Raw genomic sequence first — 18969 nt, 5'->3', positions numbered from 1 at the left:
TCCTCAATACCCCATCGCTACCCATCCGATACAAACCCCACCCAAACTGCACACAAACACATACACGAATGGACTCACGTACACACACTCTGAGTGGTCGCCATTAAGAATGACGGCTCATCGCGTGTAAGCGGCGAATTGCCACTGTCATCCAGTGGAGCCCGAGAAGAACTGCAGTGTGACGTCATGGCGGACGCCGGCCCCGCTGGTTGGTGGAGAATATTTACGTGAGTGTGATTCTGTGCATGTGGATGGGATGGGGGAGACAGAGGAATACAATTTGGTGAGTGGGTGGACCCGTTGGGCCTTGCTGCATCACTGAACCAGGAAAATGAATGAGAACCTACATTAGATGTCACCCCTTCCTCTCCCATTGGTCTCCGCTAATTTTCATTCCTTTTTCCTCTAATTCACATCTCCTTTTGGCCCCCAAGGTGAAGAAAAACAGTTAAAACTGCAAAAACTATCCAAGTGTTTGACGATATGTTCGACAGTATGTCACAGGGTTCTTTAACTGCATTCAGTTATTTAAAGCAGCTGAAGAATAAACAAATGTTTTGGTTTTTTTTACATTTATTATATGGTAAGAAATCCATTCAAAGTTCAGTTAAGCAGTCTGGTGCTGGTGCCAGAAATTTTGTGCATTTGAATTTTCACAAGAGCAAAACAGCACCACCCAATGGGAGGTTTTCATAGCCACAGCTGGAGAGAGGAACGCCTCACTGAGAGGTGTTACTAGGGCAGAAAAGAACATGAACATACTACGCAATGAGCTGCAAAATTGACAGGATACAAGCATGCACGACGCTTTACAGCAGCAGTGACTCAGTGATTTACTTCAGTGAGGAGGGAAACAAAATGTAGTCTGTCTCTGAAAAGCACAGACCCAGTTCTTTTTATGTCTCTCCTTTGACTAAAAGGCACATAGTTTTTACAGTGCAGTTTTTATTGGTGAGCTGATTTTTCAATTATTGCCCTCAGCTAATAGTGAACATGGTGATTCACAGATGTTAAGCCTATAGTGAGAAGGTTTAAAAACTGTAATTCAGGTCAGATTCATGAACAAATTGGCAAATGTCAGCATGGTTGTCAATGCAACCTTACACTGTTGTCCAGCAACTTCCACTCAAAGACCATTGGTCTCATGATTGCATCAGACACAAAAATATAGCAAAGTCTTGATTTTAAACTTTTAGCTACATTGGTAAACACACATATTGAGATAATGTGGTATATTGCTAGGCGAGATTGGTTTTAAATCTCTCAGATGTTATGTATAAAAAACATTTTCACAGGACACTATGCAGTGTAACTTTATCGGTTTTTCATATCACTGTGGAGGAAATGTTACTCTATAATGTTGCTTCATTGAGGTTTGTGGGCAAATTCTCTGGCAGGATTAAAGTCCACCACAAAATTTCAAACAGATAAAGGTTTGGACTTTGACTGGATCACCTGGATTCTCTTTATCAGCCTCCTCTCTGGTGTAGATTTCATGCTGTCATTGTCATTTTGCGTGATCCAGTTTTGGCCAGCCTTTAGCTGTCAGGCAGATGGCCTCACATTTGACTCTAGAATACTTTGGTATATAAACTTAAAGTTTAATCAACAACTGTAAGATGCCCAAGTCCTGTGGCTGCAAAACAAGCCCAAATCATCACCCCTCCGCCACTGCGCTTGACAGTTGGTATGAGGTATTTGTGCTGATACATATAACATTTAATATGCTAACTGAAATATTTGCATGTTTGCATTTTTTCTGAGCATCCGACAGTGTGATCTTGTGAATGTGGTACGATTTCGATTCCTAGGAAGACTGTAGTGTCATGTTAACACACTTGAATGCTCCAGTCCGGTTCGATCCCCGGGCTCTCCGTCCTGGTCGTTGTGTCCTTGGGCAAGACACTTTACCCTACTGCCTACTGGTGTTGGCCAGAGGGGCCGATGGCGCAATATGGCAGCCTCGCTTCTGTCAGTCTGTCCCAGGGCAGCTGTGGCTACAACTGTAGCTTGCCTCCACCAGTGTGTGAATGCGAGAGTGAATGAATAGTAGCATTGTAAAGCGCTTTGGGTGCCTTGAAAAGCGCTATATAAATCCAATCCATTATTATTATTATTATTGGCTTTATCAATGCCAAAACAGAAAACAGAAAAAGAAAAGCTTATATCAAATGGCAGCATAGGATCCTAAAAGAAAAAGAGACCAAATCCAGAGCAGGCTAAATCTTTGGAACCAGTGACAGTGTCTTTTTAATCCCTCAATACATATCTAGCACCAAGGATAATGTGTCATTTACCTGCACTGTTTAATTCTTCTTTGATGGTGTTCAGAATGCTCCCTTTGTCCTGATTCAGTTTCTATTGCATTTTTGGATTATTGTGTTTTTGTTGGCTTTCTTCGTTGTTCTTATGCTTTTGGTTTTTGATTATAGTCAGGCTAAGGTTTTGATTTCACTTTATGCATTAGTTCCCATTGTTGTCTTGTTATTGTTTAGTGTTTACAGAATCGAAATCGTGTTAATATGATTTACTGTTCCAGTGTAGGTTTTGAATCCTTGTTTTTTTCCTACTAGGCTTCAGTTCATATTTTGAGTTCCTTTTCTACTACTCACTCTTTCTCCTCTTTCTATGTTACCCAATGTATTACTTCATATATGTTTCAATTATGGTTGTTGCTAATTGTTTCTTGTATCTTGTTTTGAGTTATACCTCTTCGTCTGTGGCTGTCTTGATTGCATTTGTGTCTACTTTCCCCACCTGTTTCCACTTCCCTTATCAATCCCATGTGTATAAATAGTCCAATCCTCCCTGTTATTTCCTTTCCCTAGTGTGCCCTAGTGTGAGTTATCAGGATTCCTAGGTCCTCTGTTTTGTTATGTCTGTTTTTTTGGAGGGGGGGTGTTGTTGTTTTTTTCATTTCTTGTATTTTTATGTTGAAACTGTTAGACTTTATGAGATCTTAATAAAGCTCTCTCTTTGTTTGATCTGCATTTATTTTTAGACTAAATCGTAACACCTTGGAGATTTAACTTCTTCTATATAGCAAGTTGTGAAATCCACCCCTGTAATAACCATTAAGGCGCAGGTCAAAACAGGATGAACACTGTTTTGACCTGTTAGTGTTTAACCATAGAACTGTGAACTTGCACTTTGACTGAAAAAATATTTTGCTTTGTTGATGCGGTGAAGACCAGTGATTCTTCAATGATCAACCTTATTTGTGATGCAGCTTGCAGTGTCCTGGCTTTTTTGGTGGGACAGAGGTGGTGAGATCCCTGCTGCCATTTACAGTGCATGTCCACGTTCAGAGACAAGGAGCAACGTGGGCAAGAAGAGCCTTGGTTATTGATTAATACTCTGGTAATTGGTTATTGATTGCTTTCAGCCTCCTTCACATTGTCTGAAGGGAATGCACTGTGCGAACATCATTTAGTTTGGGACTGAGTTCTGTTTTCTGCCAAATCTCATTTCAGGATGGAAGATTTAGTATCTGAAAGTACATGTAGAGGGGTAATTGGTCAGTCCAGAACAGACGAATTGCCTCCTTCTGCTGCTCTCAGTGTTGACTCATCCTGCGGATCCTGCCTGAAAAGCATCAAGCGCTGGGTGCCTTTGGACTACAAGCATGAAATGGTTCAGCTTTTAAAACTTGCAGGTCCTGTGGTAAGACTGTGTTTAGCTGAAGCAGCTGACAAAGTTTTACCCTGTCTGTATGACTGAATCTAACGGTACTAAGGTACTCCAATTTGAATGTGAATCTTTGTAAATGCTGGAACAGCTCTCTGGTTATTATTAGTGTATACTGAGCAGTTTGCAGTGTAGATCACAAGTTGTCATGAATGAAGTTTGTTACTTTAACTTGGGATTCGTTTTAGACCAGTAATTCTTTTTAATGTGACACCTGTTTTATTAAAACAGTAATGAACAGGTTAATTGCTTCAAACCACTGAGGCTCACTGATAAATAATTATCCAATGGTGATAAAAGTATGATCATGATAGCACTTTAACTAAAACTAATTTCACCCTTTTACTGACCTAAGATATAGTATACTGTATGCTTTAGAGAAGTGGCTCTCAGGCTGTGTGGTGGGCCCCCTGGTGGAGGATACAATCACTGCAGGGTGGATGTAGAAGACTTGGGATAAAATATGGAGTTAAACTAAGTTGAATTAATATGAATTATTTAGGAAAAATAAACCAAAAAATACCTTCCTGTTATTATGTTGACCTTTATTTTACTAAACTGATCTTTTCTTATTGTTGATGACTAATGGAAATTGTGTGGTATTAGAAAGAAGCTATGCTGTATATGTCTGTGAAGTTTGTCAGTCATCCAGGTCATCGTAGTCTAAAGAGCTTGGAAAGAAAAGCTTCTGGACATCTTTAAGTTTCTTGAAGATCTTTCACCCCTCATCTGATTGATTCTTCAGTTCTAAGAGCAACTGGTGCTTCAGGAAACTTAAAGAAGTCCAGACGCTTTTCTTTCCAAGCTCCTTGCAGCAATATACAGCACAGTAATGTATTTTTTATTTTATTTAAATGTTTTATTTCAAACTTGTGCAGTCTTACACTGATCACTTTAAACACAAGACAGATAAATAGGCTGCTCAAAAAGCAGGTGCACCAGAGAGGCAACAACAAGACAACCCTCAAAAAGCAGGTGCTGTCTCCTTATCCCTGCTGACTGATTTCTCTCTACATTTACTTTCTGTTAGGATCTTTTTCAATACAGCATAACACGCTAACCGGAGCCCATTCAGGCTGGACAAGTAGTCCAGCTCCTCCAGATAGCACATCTAATGTGGCATCACAAGAAGGCTGGCTATGTCTCAACACTGTCTCAAGAGTGTGGAAGAGATATCTGGAGTTGGGTTGTTACGCCAGAAGAGCTGGACAGAAGGAACCAGCAGGACAAGTATCTGCTCCTCTGGGCAAGAAGGAGAAAGGGTAGCACTATTAAAGCCCTAAAATAACCTCCAGTAGGTTACTCATGTACATCTTTCTGATAAAACTGTCAGAAATAGACTGTCGTGAGGACTTGATGTTTTTTAGTGGGACACATTCACAATCAAGTAGCTCAATTAGCAGGCCACAGAGGGTTCACCTCTGGTGCCCTGTTCTCTTCCAAGATGCATGCATCATAATGCTTGCCAAAGCCTCTCTGACTCTTGTGTGAGCTTGCTCCCATCGATGAAGAAAATGGGTACCACTGGTGAACCTGCCAGTTCTGTGGATCTGTGGCACATGCCAATCAATCTGCATGGTGCTTGCCCCACTAAAGGATATCAGGATCTTGTGCCATGCTCATGGTTCATTTTCTGACAGTTTAGTCAGAAAGAATGCACATGAATAGCCCTGTGATGGTGATGTTGTAGGGCACTGGCAGTGCTCCTGCTGTTCCCCTTCACACAAAGGAGCAGAAACCAGTCTTGCTGCAGGGTTGATACCTTTCTATCCCATATGGAAAAGAAATAGTAAAAACATATATGATTTACTCATGAAAGTGGCCACTTTCATGAGTAAATCATATATAAATCATATAAGGCTTACATGATTTACTCATTAAAGTGGCCACTTTCTCATTACTTTCATATTTTTTTTTAGTAAGTATACAAAACATACAAGTTTCATTATATAATTTTTCAAGGGATCTTATATGTGCTTTCACTCTTGTATGCTTTTCATACAAGTTTCATACAAGACAGATAATAACTTTATAAGATTTATATATATTTTTTCCATATGGGATGGCCTTTCCTGATATCTCGTTCACACAATAGAAACTGTCCTGGGAGACACAGCAAACCTGTTTTTGACATATGGATGAGTCATCCTGGAGGAGCTGGACTACTTGTGCAACCTGAATGAGCTGCAGCTACTGTCCCCTGCTAGCAGTAGTCACAAGGACACTAAAAAAAGCAACACTGGAGACAAATCGAATAAGGAGAGAGGAATGGTTTCTTGAAACGATTCAGAGGTCTTATTGTTACCTCTGTAGTGCATCTGCATTTTAATTTGCATCAAAACAGGTGAAACTCCTTCACATTGCTTTGTGCTTCCTAATCTGATAACTGATATCCAGTGTTGGGTAAGTTACTTTAAATTAGTAACTTAGTTACATTACTAGTTACTTCCATCAAAAGTAACTCAGTTACTTCAAGTTACTCGTTACTTTCAAAGTAACTAGTTACTAGGGAAAGTAACTTTGGTTTTACTCAGACTTCTCTTGTTAATGTGTTGCTAACTGGATACCCAGCAAGAGTGCCAGTCTTCTAGCTTGCTTACTTGCCACAAGTGCACTGTGCCACCTACCAAAGGAAAAAATAATGTGCATATTTCCACGAGAGAAATCCCACGCCTGGACCGTCGTAGACCGCCGCCATGATTCTAGCCTACGTTACAGCGTCATGTGCGCTTTTTACATCCAACACAAAAACTGCAGTCGTGGTGCTTTTGATTGTACTCAGAACTCAGAAATTCTGCCTTCCGAATAGGAAGATGTAGGTAACACCAGACTGCAGATGAGCTGCATACAGGGCTGGACTGGGACAAAAAATCAGCCCGGGCATTTTGACTAGAGACCGGCCCGCCATTATAGCAAAAATCATAAAGCCTTTGAATGAAAACAAACACTGTTGTGACAGTGATGTACACTGTCTTGATGGTATATATGTATCAATCTATCAATCGTTTGTTGTAAGACTCAGATAATTATTTATTAAAAGCTAGACATTTGAAATGAGAATAAGAAAGTATTTCTTTGTGCCCCCCTTTCCCTGTTAATGCCCTACCTGGCCCCCTGGCAACACTTTGCTAGATCCGCCCCTGCACAGTTACCAGCTGTCAGGTACATAAAAAAAAGAATCCTGGTGTTATTTGTCTCTCAGAAACAGTTCATAACTTCCCTTCAACTCATTCATGTCACCTAAAAGGTAAACCTGTTTCTCCATCACCTGTTCAGCTCTGATGATTCAGTAAGGACATCTCCTGGTTTCATCTTCATGTTTCCCACTCACCAGATATACAAACCGATATCATGACCAGCAGCTTTACAGCTGTGGCTCCAGCAAACGTCAGCTGATACTAGAAATTTATATTAAATAAATTCTAACAACAGCTGATCAAACGTGCTGCTGTTTTTTAACGCGACATCCGGTGGTTTCCTCTTTCTGGCGCAAAGTGGACGATAAATAAACAAGAGGGAAAAGCCGATCAGCTGATCATTGATCAGTTTCATGATTGAAGTAGCAACAGGAGAGGGAGGGGAGAGAATGAGAGGAGAAGAGGCAGCTGTGCAGCAAAGACAGAATAACTCCAGCTTTGTGTCTTTTTCATTGTAGCTGAAGTCCGGGACAAACTGTGTTCCTTTTCACCTAAATACGAAATGCATAATAATTTCTCTGAATACGAGACGATTCCGTTTTTTAGGGAACGGTTGGAAACTCTAATAATTAACCGTATGAACAAAATGAAGTTCAACATCAGTAACATAGCACCACCCAGCTGTATAGAAAGCCCGTCATGCTAGCTAGTATGCAGTACGAAAAAAGTCAGCATAACGAAAATAAACTCCACCTAAACTTGCTTTATATCTGACCCAGAGAGACAGCAGGTCATAACTTCTTACCTGAAGTTCAGTTCACCTGACACTCGGACCGGCGGCCGCTTCGGGTCTCTCCTCTTGCCTCCCCTTTCTCTCATCCACCTGCTGGCCTCCACCACTTGCTAATGTTACTGAATCTGTGGAAGCTCCGCGATAGCCACCGCAAGAAGTAACGAATAACGAGCCTATCTACTGTAAATCCCAGTAACGAGTAACGCGTTCCTGATTTTGGCATAATAACTAGTTACCGTGCTGGCTGTAGCTCAGGTGGCAGAGCAGGTCAGCCACTAATCAGAAGGTCGGTGGTTCGATCCCAGGCTGCCTCCTGGCTGCATGCCAAATATCCTTGGGCAAGATACTAACCCCATGTTTGCCTACTGGTGGTGGTCAGAGGGCCCAGTGGCGCCAGTGTCCGGCAGCCTCGCCTCTGTCAGTGCGCCCCAGGGCAGCTGTGGCTACAATGTAGCTTGCTATCACCAGTGTGTGAATGTGTGTGTGAATGGGTGAATGACTGAATGTAGTGTAAAGCGCTTTGGGGTCCTATGGACTAGAAAAGCGCTATACAAATGCAGGCCATTACCATAATAACGTAGTTACTGTAACACGTTACTTAATAACGCGTTAGTCCCAACACTGCTGATATCCCTAAAGTCTAACTGATTTTGTCTGCTAAAGTGTTCCCTTTATTTATTTTTAGCACTGTAGTAGAAAACAAACACAGCAACATTTCTTGGATGCATTGGCCGGGTATATAAAAATGTTCTAGAAGTTCCAGGTCATGCACAAAATGTAAATGAATCTAAATTAAAACACTACCCTGAACACCTTGCAATGCATCTACCATCAAATTCAATGCAATACGATAGCAAATGTGGAATCACAGATATTTTTCAAACAATAGTCTCCACAGAAAATAAGGCACATTTACAAGTGCCCCCTCAACAGAAAATTATAACTGTGAGCAGGAAAATAGTTTTGCAGCCCAACATGTATCCACTTTTCACTGAGTGCTGTTCATTGCACAAAGCCAGAACTTGATAGATGAGGGCATTTAGTTTCCTTTGTGCAAACCTTTTGATGCCAAAAACCTGTCAAAAACCTACACCAGCAATCATAAGAACTACTTTCTAAAGAAAGGAGAAGTAGTAAAAGACATTTAGAAATACAAAGGAACTGCAGCAAAATCAAAGCATGACACATGTCAGCTGCCAGAGCAAATAAGAACTTTTTTTTTCTTATCTCAGGGCCTCTTGAATTAATGTTTCTTTTATGAATAAGAACCCAGCCAGCAACTTTATGTGTTGAATATTAAGTGTAACATTTCATTCATTTTTGGCGACGTTCATTTATCTTTTTATTGTTATAAAAACGAAAGCACTTGATTTTGTTTTTCAGTTCATTTCACAGTTGATGAGCTTCCTGATCGGCTTCGTCAGCGCGGTGTTCTGCGGTCACCTGGGAAAGACGGAGCTGGCAGGGATGATGTTAGCAATGGCAGTAAGCTATCTCGATGCGTTTTTTGTTTCTACTTTTTTTGCTATTGTGAAATGTTGAAAATCGCTTCAATTGCCTTTAAATAAGTATTATACTCACGCATTCAGCTTTTCATTTGTGAGCCTGAGGTTCTTCTGTAATGTAATAAAGTTTCATTTCAATGCAGGTCATAAATATCACAAGTATTTCCATCGGCTGTGGTTTGATATCAACATTTGATACTCTCATAACCCAGGTACAATTCACTTTATTCATCTAATCGGGTCAGTCTTAAACACAGTCTGCTTTTTCAGACTTGTGGTTACCTTTTTCTTGCACCTCAGCAAATACTATGAGATTTTCCTTTTTACCATTTTGCTTTCAGACTTATGGAAGTGGTAACCTGAAGCGTGTAGGAGTGATACTCCAAAGAGGAGTTTTGATCCTCCTCTTAGCCTGTTTCCCCTGCTGGGCTCTCCTTATTAACACTCAGTCCATTTTGCTGGCTGTCAAGCAGAGCACGCAGGTTGCAAGGTGACCTTCTTACACAAATCAAACTGACATCAATGGCACATATACACTTATTACTCACAAAGTTATTCAGTATGGGTTCTGCACTTACTTACAATCTCCCCTTTTCTCTCTGCCATAAAGACTGTCACAGCTGTATGTGAAGATCTTTATGCCGGCTCTGCCAGTGAGTTCAGCTGCCACCACGCTTTTCCCAAATGCCTTTTGTATCTCCTTCCATAATGTGTTGCATTATCAGTCTAATTAACCCCCATTCAACACGTTGGGTTCGGCAGGCTGCCTTCATGTACCATCTGCAGGGGAGGTATCTTCAGAATCAGGTGCATTTGATGACTGCAAAACACTGGTGTGAAACAAAATATTAATGAGATGTCTTGGAGTATGCAATGACATTGTTTTGTGTGTTGCTAGAGAGACATTTTTTGGGGAAAAATAGCAAAAATAACAGCAGGTGCACCAAAACCCTGTGTTTTTCATACAGTTTGCTTTGGCTCACAGGGCATTATGTGGCCCCAGGTGATATCCGGAGCCATAGGAAATGTTTTAAATGCTGTTATCAATTACATCCTCCTCAGTGTTCTGGATCTGGGGATTGCGTAAGTACACACCATCACTCCCTGCTCCCCTTAGTTAATATTTTACAATAATCAGCTTTGGAAAGCAATATAATGTTGATTACTGATAGTCAGCTGAATGCTTAATCTGGGAACGTCTTTGTATGTGCAACTTTCCTTTTCTACTTTTCTATTGCTTAACATTCAAGCGGATCCGCAGCTGCCAATGCCATCTCACAGTACTCCCTGGCTGTGTTCCTGTTTTTATGCATCTACATCAAAGGGCTGCACATACCTACATGGGATGGCAAGTTTACTAGATATACTTTTTCTTCAAATTTTCAAATTAAGTGACAGGATATCAGAGAAAGGACAAAGCCACTCTCTTTGAACTAATACTTTGCTCCTCATTACAATTATAGTAATCAGTTGTGCATAAACTCTTTAAGGGTGTTGCTATTTAAACTGACTGGACTCCACATTACAATCATTATGGAGGATTTAGTTTGTGATGCTATTATATTTTTAAATTGTCCTCAGAGTGTACACGAAAAATACTAAAAGACAAGCCAGCAAATACTGTTGAAAAACCTATTTTTTTAAAAAGCACATTTACACCTTAATTACAGATTTGTTATTAATTTGTGGCATAATCGTTACATTAAATTACATCAGCTTTGCTGTCTGTGAACATGTACAAGCTGTTTGTTTTTTAAATCATTACTTTATTTAGTTTTTATTCCTTAATATGTGCTGACTTGAAAACTTGTCTATATATGTAAAAGTCAAATTTTTTGACATTTGGGTTTCAGTGTTTAGCTAACGTGCTTGTAATTTAAATGGCAGCACAGTGTAAAGAAGGCAAATGTGAGCATTTAGCTAAACCTTTCACACCTTCTGTTATCTTTTAGGCTGGTCTGGAGATTGCCTGCAAGAATGGGGTTCCTTCCTCCACTTGGCCCTCCCCAGTATGCTGATGTACTGTCTGGAGTGGTGGTTGTATGAGATTGCAGGGTTCCTGGCTGGTGTCATCAGTGAAACAGAGTTGGCGGCTCAGTCTGTAGCTTATGAAGTGGCTGTTGTTGTTTTCATGGTAACTCATTTTTTGATATAGTTATTTAAACATTTTTTAAAGGTATGTGCAAGAGGGCTCATAACTGAGTAGCTTATTGATAATAACTGTTACACTGTGTCACTAATCCACACACACTCAAAATATATTTATGCCCAAAATGCTGATATAAGTTATTTGATTACATGTAAATTCTCCACATAGTTTTGTTACATTATTGCAGTGTCAAATGAAATGTACTTGATTGGTATAAATTCAATTTAAGCTTCTTCTTTTTTTGCTTAATGATTAATTATTTAAATATTTTTTATATATTTCAGTTTCATTTTACTTAAAATTATTGATTCATGTTTATTCATGTGGTGAATAATTGTGAAAAAAAAAGATCTTTTGCCACATTGGCGAGCCTGTATATTGAGTTTATTTTACACACATTACATAAAGTTATTGATAAATTCTAAAGTAACTAAATGATTTTCATGAGCAAAATGTTACTCTGTTACTGTGAAGTAATTGCTAACATTTGCTCTTCCACAGTTTCCTGTAGGCTTTTCTGCTGCTGCCAGTGTTAGGATTGGAAAGGCTCTTGGTGGTGGGAACACAGAACAAGCTAAGCTGTCCAGCAAGGTCTCCCTTCTCTGTGCATGTATGAAATTATATTACATGCACATTACATTATATTATATTGGGATGTCACACCAAAAACAGAATTTCCTGTTTTAGTACGCTGTTGTCAAAAGAAAAATATCTCAAAAATGAGAGCAAGAAAATAATTATATGCTTAGTTAATTTCCTGAAAATGGGTACATATAAGATTTTAAAATCCATAATGATCAATTCAATTCATTGTAGAGTGTATTCCTCTCTCTTGTGCTCACATTTATTAAGATTAATACCAACATAGGAGAGTCTTCCGGGGGGGGGGACTGAGGGTGTCAGAAAATTTTGGGGGGTAGCCAGTGCCCCCTTAGACCCACCCCTGCAAAGGCCTAAAAAATTCAAATAGAGCCATGCTGTATTCAAAGAGTAAAAAGTAATGTTTGTACCCACTCTTGTTACTTGTCAATCTTATATACTTTATTGCTCGCATTTTAAAAAACGCCTTTCTTATATCCAATCCAGTGATTGTCTCATGTTTCCTTGGAGCCGGTATTGGTATAGCCAAGGATGTGATTGGTTACATATTTACCACAGAGAGGTGAGTAATACAGAGAGGTGAATAAACTTGTGTGTTTATCCTTGGTGCAGAAACTATGAGTATATGTCAGTCATGAGTAATTCATCATGTATTAACTTCAGTACTAATCCATCTGTGCTTCTTAATACACAAAAGTAAGTCATGGAGTTCCACAGGGGTCTGTAGTGGTAACCAATACTTTACATTATACATGTTCCCCTTATATAATATTATTTGAATTATATTATTTGACACTGAATAACATTTTCATTGCTATGCAGCTGACATCCAGCTTAATGGCATAAAGGCCTGGGTGACCTTCATACTTCTAAATTCAGACATAACTAAGGTTATAACCTGATATTTATTTTAGAAGGCGTTTCTTTGGCTTACCTCAATGATACTGAAAAGCTACTTCATGAATGTATTACTTCTAGGCTGGACTATTTTAATTCATTATTATCAGCTTGCTTTAAAAGCTCCCTGAATAACCTTCAGTTGATAAAAAATGTTCCAGCAAGAATACTAACTGATACTAGAAAGGGGGACAATATTTCTCCTATATTAGCTTCTCTTTATTGGGTTACTTGTGGCTGAAGGTAAAATAAGGTAAAATGGGAGGCAGAGCCTTCTGCTTTCAGAGTCCTGTTCTGTGGAACCAGCTCCCAGTTTGGATCAGATGGATCAGATGACCCTGAGCTATCCATTAATTACACTGCAATACGACTAGGCTACTGGGGGGTTCCCGTGATGCACTGACCATGTGCTTTGTGCTTATATACCACTCTGCATTCAATCAATAATAATTATGGAACTCTGGCTTTTTATAGATGCGTGTCTTGTCCTGATTCTCTCTGCTGTCTTCTCATTCTCTTCACCCTCGACCGGTCACAGCAGACAGTTCTGCTGGAGGTTTCTTCCTGTTAAATGGGAGTTTGTTCCCTTCCCAGCTTCAGCCACTTGCTTGCTCATAATGGGTCATGTGATTGGGGTTGGAGTTTTTTTCTACTGTTGTGGGATATTTACGTTACAATATGAAATACCTTGAGGAGACTGTTGTTGTGAATTGGCACTATATAAATGAAACTGAATCTAATTAAATTGGCTTACTCCTACTTACTCCTCTATTTCAGAGACATTATACAGAGGGTGGCTAATATCATGAAGATATACAGTTTCATCCATGTTGCTGAGGCTATTGCGGTGAGATCCTTCCCAGTTCAAAAACACTTTTTCCCTCTGCTGAGCAAAATCAACCTGATGTGTTGACAGAAATTTTTTATTTGCTTTTTTACCTCCACAGAGTGTGTCAGGAAGCATTGTCAGGGGGGCAGGGAAGCAGAAGATTGGTGCGCTGTGCAGCTTGGTGGGATACTACCTCATTGGGTTCCCGATTGGAGTATCTTTAATGTTCCCTGTGAAAATGGGAATTTTTGGTTAATGTCAACAATATATTTTTGCAGCATATACAAAAGATAGTTAAATTATATTTACACTAACAACTAACTGATGACTTTCTATCTCTGTTGCAGGGCTTTGGACTGGGTTTTTAGTTAGTACTTCTTTACAGTCCATGTTTTTTATAACTTTCCTGTGTAAACTAAACTGGACGAAAGCCACTGAGGAGGTGAGTAAGTCCTGGGTGAGGAAGAGGAAGATACAGTCATGTAAAAAAGAACATGTTAAGTCCTGTGAAAAAAGCTTCCAGAGCCACTTTTAGTAGCAAGAACTAGAAGTAATATATTTCAATGTGACTTTATCAGAAGGAGTTTCAGTCTCTCATGTTGTTGTGGAGGATTTTTTTACAACAGCGCTCCAGTTTGTTGAGACTTGCTGGTATTTGTTTATGCACAGTTCTCTTAGGGTCCCACCAAATTTCATTTTCAATCAGTCTGAGGTCTGGACTTTGACTGGGTCACTCCAACACCTTGATTCGGATTTAGTTTTTTGTTGTTTTTTTTACCCTTTCTGTTGTAGATCTGCTGCTGTGCTTGGGATCATTGATGGTCTTACAGTTGACTCCAGAATACGTCGGTATACAGAGTTCATAGTTCTATCAATGACTGCAATGTGCCCAGATCCTATAGCTACAAAAGAAGCCTCTTCAATTACCCCTTCACCACTGTGCGTGACAGTTGGTATGAGGTCCCAGAAAGTTGATCCTTTTCATCTGGATGTAGTGTTTTAAGTGGGAGAAGCCATTTTGTTAGTCATCCAAATGACCCCTTCAGCCTCACGTGGCTGCAGGTTTCCCCAACTAACACCACTGATCAACACTGGGCCATGAGCACAGTTTCCTAATCATTAACATGCAAATTGTCAAGACCATTGCTTAATGGCCATTCACAGAGAATTAGGGAATGACTAGAAAAACAGCATTGTAAGATTCTGAAATAGCCTGACACATTAAGGACGACCAAAGTTCTTTGCTTAGGCAGCGGTTGTCCTTCTTCTCTTCTGGAATGTGTGGAGCATTCTTTAGGGGACTTCCCAGCTTTCACAACATGTCCAGCTGGAATAACCACATTCACTCAGGGCCTTTCTGATATGATGTTCCTCTGCTTTCAAGATGAGATAAGAGCATTTTTCTCCAAAAGAGAGACGTTTTTGTGCTTTGTTCAGATACAGCTTTACAAACCTAAGCTGTGCTGCTATGTTGTTATTACAGAGATTTTTCTGAGAACCTTTCCAAAGAAGCCATGTTTGTTCAGCGTTTTTCTCAGTGTTCTGAGGCCTGTGTAGTCAGAGACCTAGCTTATGCGTTTTGGGCATTTTCTCTTTCGTGTGAATGTAAGAAATGTAGTTAATGTAATGTTAACACGATCTATGTAAAATCTGGGATCTGTGTTATTTTTAAAATACTTATTTTTTTTCTTGTTTTTTAATATCTCTGAATAGGCACTTGTAAGAGCAGGAGTCCAAATTACAGAGAGGAATACTAATGGTAAGCAAAAAAAAAATTTTCCTTCAGTAGCTTTTGGTCATTTTTCTGGGAAATAAGATTACCGTGATTTTAAAGTTTCCCTCAGCACCCTGGACCCAAGGGAAAAATGCATAACGACCAGCCGATCCAGTTCTGTGATTCCAGTAGAAGAAAGGCCAGAGCCACTCAATTCAGATGAGAGGGCCTTGGGCGCCATGGCCTTATCCACCAGGCAGCTGGTGTTACGACGTGGTGCCACTGTGCTGCTAATGTTCGTCATCCTTGCTGCTGGAGTTATCATCAGCGAGATTCTCATCAGACGCCTTGAAAAGTGATTGAATAATGTGTGCAGCACAAAACAAACAAGTCTGCCTTTAGGAGTATATGTGACATGTATCATAGTAAAGCACATCTTATAAACCAGCTTAATATTTATCACAGGATGCTGTGAAGTTCTGTCTGCACCCACAATATGAAGTAATTAGGATGACTGTGAAGACTGTGAATTGCCCCATCTCAACTAATTCATCATTTAAAATATTCAGTCCAACTTTTACACAATTTTAGGCCATTTTGTTTTCTGCACTTAGTGCATGAGATGGCAAATAGCAGCATTAGAATGAGCAGTAATTACTGAGCTTTCTAAAAGTCAAACACGCTTCTTGGGGCTGAATTATAGCTTCATTTCCTGACATTACTGCACAATCAAAATGTCTTTAAAGCCACAGAATATTATCTGCTTGCCATTTCAGTAGTAGTATTTGAGGTCAGTTTTCTAGCTCTTTCTAGATCTAATTTAATCCATAGTCGGAAAAATATAGTAAAAAATAGGGCTTAACTGAATGAAAAGCCAAACTGAAAATAGTTACTGTATAGACAAGACGTTCTTTTTTATAGGAACATGCTGTGTAAGCTGAGCACCAATCGAGACTGTGAAATAAATAAAATTTCCCATCCTACAATTCATAGCCTGAATTGGTGCCGCAATTAGAACCTAACATGATTAAAGGTTATATTTAGGCTACAGCACATCTGTGGAAGGGTGCTTTCATCATCAAAAGACAGAAATGCTACTCTCTTGCTTGGTTTATCTTGCGTTCCTTTGATCTGTGTTGCCAAATTTGATGATAATGAAAGGCCTGTATGTGCTCACTGTAACATGCTGGCTGGATAAAGACATGTCACCCTGAGCAAATCAACCACCTGTTCCCTCTGCCCGAGCAGATAACCAGCTCACAGCTGAAGCCTGCTCATAAATAAAGGATTCAACCTGCTTAACAATGAACAGTCAACCATGTGGGATTTTCGCATGTATATGTGGTGTTTGTACACAGCTATTAATTAAATAAATTGACTGTTTGTCTGTAATATCTAAGGTTAGCCTGGAATCAGTTAGCGCAAAGGCTACAAAGAGGAATCACTGCTCAAAGATAACAAAATCTGCATTTAAATACCTCTAAAGCTCACTATCTACTCAATTGTGACCAGTGACTATACCAGAGCCTGGCTCCTCCTTGTACAGTCTGTCCTAAAGCAAAGACATGCTATTGTGTTTGGGCCAGATTTCAATTAATTCTTTTTTTGGAGCAAGTCAAGAACAAGTAAATAAGAAATCTGATTTTTATTTGATTTTAATCTGAACTCAACCAGCATGAGAAGTTCCCAAATTACGCTCATAACATGTTAAGTGAATAGAAAACAGGGGAACAGGTTTTGGTCGCTCTAGCTTTATTTTTGCTTTTTCTCATCAAGCGTATTCCCCTACTACATTACTTTTATTTTACTTGTGCTAATGCTAAACCTTGATGTTAAGCAGCTAATGGACGGTCACACAAGGCCCTGCACTTGCTACAGCTTGATGTTTGCAACAGTACGGTTAAAAAAAAACTTGCATATTAATTTATCGTTATTCAACATGTAAATCAGGTTTGATTCATACAAGGTTACATCGTCATCTGAGCTTCAGTCTTGCTCATCAGTGGAGGCATTGCCACAGGCTCCTCACAGAGACCATAATCTTGGTCTGCTCACCTCCAGAGACTGCAATCAGTAACACGCTGCGGCGTCATTAACAAGTGAAAAGTGACTGTCTAAAGATTTGCTGTTAGTATCTTTAGACTGCAACTTAGTCTCTTTACGAGTCTCATAATAACTTTTCAGGTGTTGTAACCACAAAGCACAATAATATTCTTGAATCTCAGTTAAATTATGACTCCAATTAATGCAACAATATAAAGCCGGGACAGAGTTTAAATGTTCAAATTTAAATGGAAATAAATAGAAATAGTATTAAATGTTGAAACGAACACATTTTCTTGCTTGTTTTTTGTTTTTTAAGAAATACATTCTCGTTTTAAACTCGATGCCAGTTCGCATGCTTTAAAATAGTTGGGATGGGGGCATGTATCCCATTATGTGGCTATACATGTACTTTTAAACTACACTTTTGATAACTGAGGAAGCCAGTAGCTGTAGCTTTGAAAGCAAAATGATTTTGTGTTGTTGCTTGGAATTTCATCTCCACAGCAATTCGGGGACTCCTTTGTTGTATTTTTCATTTCATAATGTACAAAATGTTTCAAGGGGAGACAGCTTTGGACTGCAGGCAGGGCCATTTATCACCTGCACTAGTTTGCTATAGTGGTCTCCTTGGTCTACCTGCATAATGTTGTCTGGCAGCAAGGCTTTCTTAAAAAAAGACATTATCTGCAGGACAACAAGTGCTGCTCCAAAACCTGCATATAAAGTACAGTGTTGTGCATAAGTCTTGAAGCACCTCTCATTACTTTATATTTTGTTTTCAAGGAACCAGACGTTCTTCTAATTTTTTAAAGTGGTGTTTAAATATAAATCGTTTCCCAGGCTTTATGAAAGTTTTTTACTGTTTTTCTTTGGATATTGTCTGCTTTTCCATTCATTTTCATTCCAGTCCTTATGTTCACCATTTTCAGAGGTTTTGTTTGTTTTTCTTAAGGCACTTAACACTATGAATCATTCAAGCACAAAAACTAACAAGAAAGGCATCTATATCAAGGGACAAACTGTTGTACATTGGACAACTTAGCAAAGAGAAACATTTAAATTGGCACTTTGTTACAAGCAGCCTGTCAAAAAATAAAGCATAATTTGTTCTTGTGTGTTCGAACAACGGTATGACAAATGCCAAGGATAACACAAAGATAACAGTAAGTATTTTATGTGCACTAACAAGGTGATTCTCAAAGAGGTAAAAAGCACAGTTTGTTGTACTTAAAATATTTGAGTAATGTGAAAAAGTGGAGGAAAAAATAAGTAGTGGCCAATATAGAAAAACTATCACAGCAGATGAACAGCACCTGATAGTCATGTCCTCGGATATGCCAAATTTCATAAGAACTTGACTGAAAATCAGGAGAAACAGGTTTGATGGAGTGATAAATCCAAATTTGAAATTTCAAATGCTTGTCAGTATGAAGTCAGGATACAAGAATCTGGAAAGCATCTGATTGGCAGCAGCTTAATTTTTCAGTATGACAATGATCCCAAATGCAGTAAAAGCATACTGCATTGAACTACACACTGGAAGAGTCATGGATTGGCCTCCCCAGAGCCTGAAACTCAATGTTATTTAAGCAGTGCGGTGTCATCGTGGCAG

General features: G+C 39.3%; 1 protein-coding gene across 1 annotated transcript; it reads left to right on the top strand.

Annotated features, from left to right (window-relative positions):
* Positions 1-2594: 2594 nt before the first annotated feature.
* LOC120733626 (multidrug and toxin extrusion protein 1-like) lies at positions 2595-17571 on the top strand. Its single transcript, XM_040031923.1, has 17 exons — positions 2595-3360; positions 3474-3663; positions 9001-9102; positions 9266-9334; positions 9464-9612; positions 9733-9775; positions 9885-9929; positions 10108-10205; positions 10373-10470; positions 11075-11256; positions 11773-11881; positions 12358-12433; positions 13546-13615; positions 13716-13848; positions 13945-14039; positions 15311-15356; positions 15432-17571. Exons 2-17 carry the CDS (start codon positions 3475-3477, stop codon positions 15668-15670), a joined length of 1743 nt encoding a protein of 580 aa, XP_039887857.1. The 5' UTR covers positions 2595-3360; position 3474; the 3' UTR covers positions 15671-17571.
* Positions 17572-18969: the final 1398 nt, after the last annotated feature.

Source organism: Simochromis diagramma, unplaced genomic scaffold (assembly GCF_900408965.1).
Source record: "Simochromis diagramma unplaced genomic scaffold, fSimDia1.1 OVJJ01000216.1, whole genome shotgun sequence".
In the NCBI taxonomy this organism is placed as follows: Eukaryota; Metazoa; Chordata; class Actinopteri; order Cichliformes; family Cichlidae; genus Simochromis; species Simochromis diagramma.
This window is presented reverse-complemented; position numbering and strand designations above follow the sequence as displayed.

What these genes read in the sequence shown, in the direction of transcription:
- LOC120733626 (XM_040031923.1), top strand. Translation starts at nt 3,475, where the DNA reads ATGGAAGATTTAGTATCTGAAAGTACATGTAGAGGGGTAATTGGTCAG. An exon ending in GGATGATGTTAGCAATGGCA is followed by an intron (nt 9,103 to 9,265) that starts GTAAGCTATCTC and finishes ATTTCAATGCAG; the next exon opens with GTCATAAATATCACAAGTAT. An exon ending in TGTGAAAATGGGAATTTTTG is followed by an intron (nt 13,849 to 13,944) that starts GTTAATGTCAAC and finishes TCTCTGTTGCAG; the next exon opens with GGCTTTGGACTGGGTTTTTA.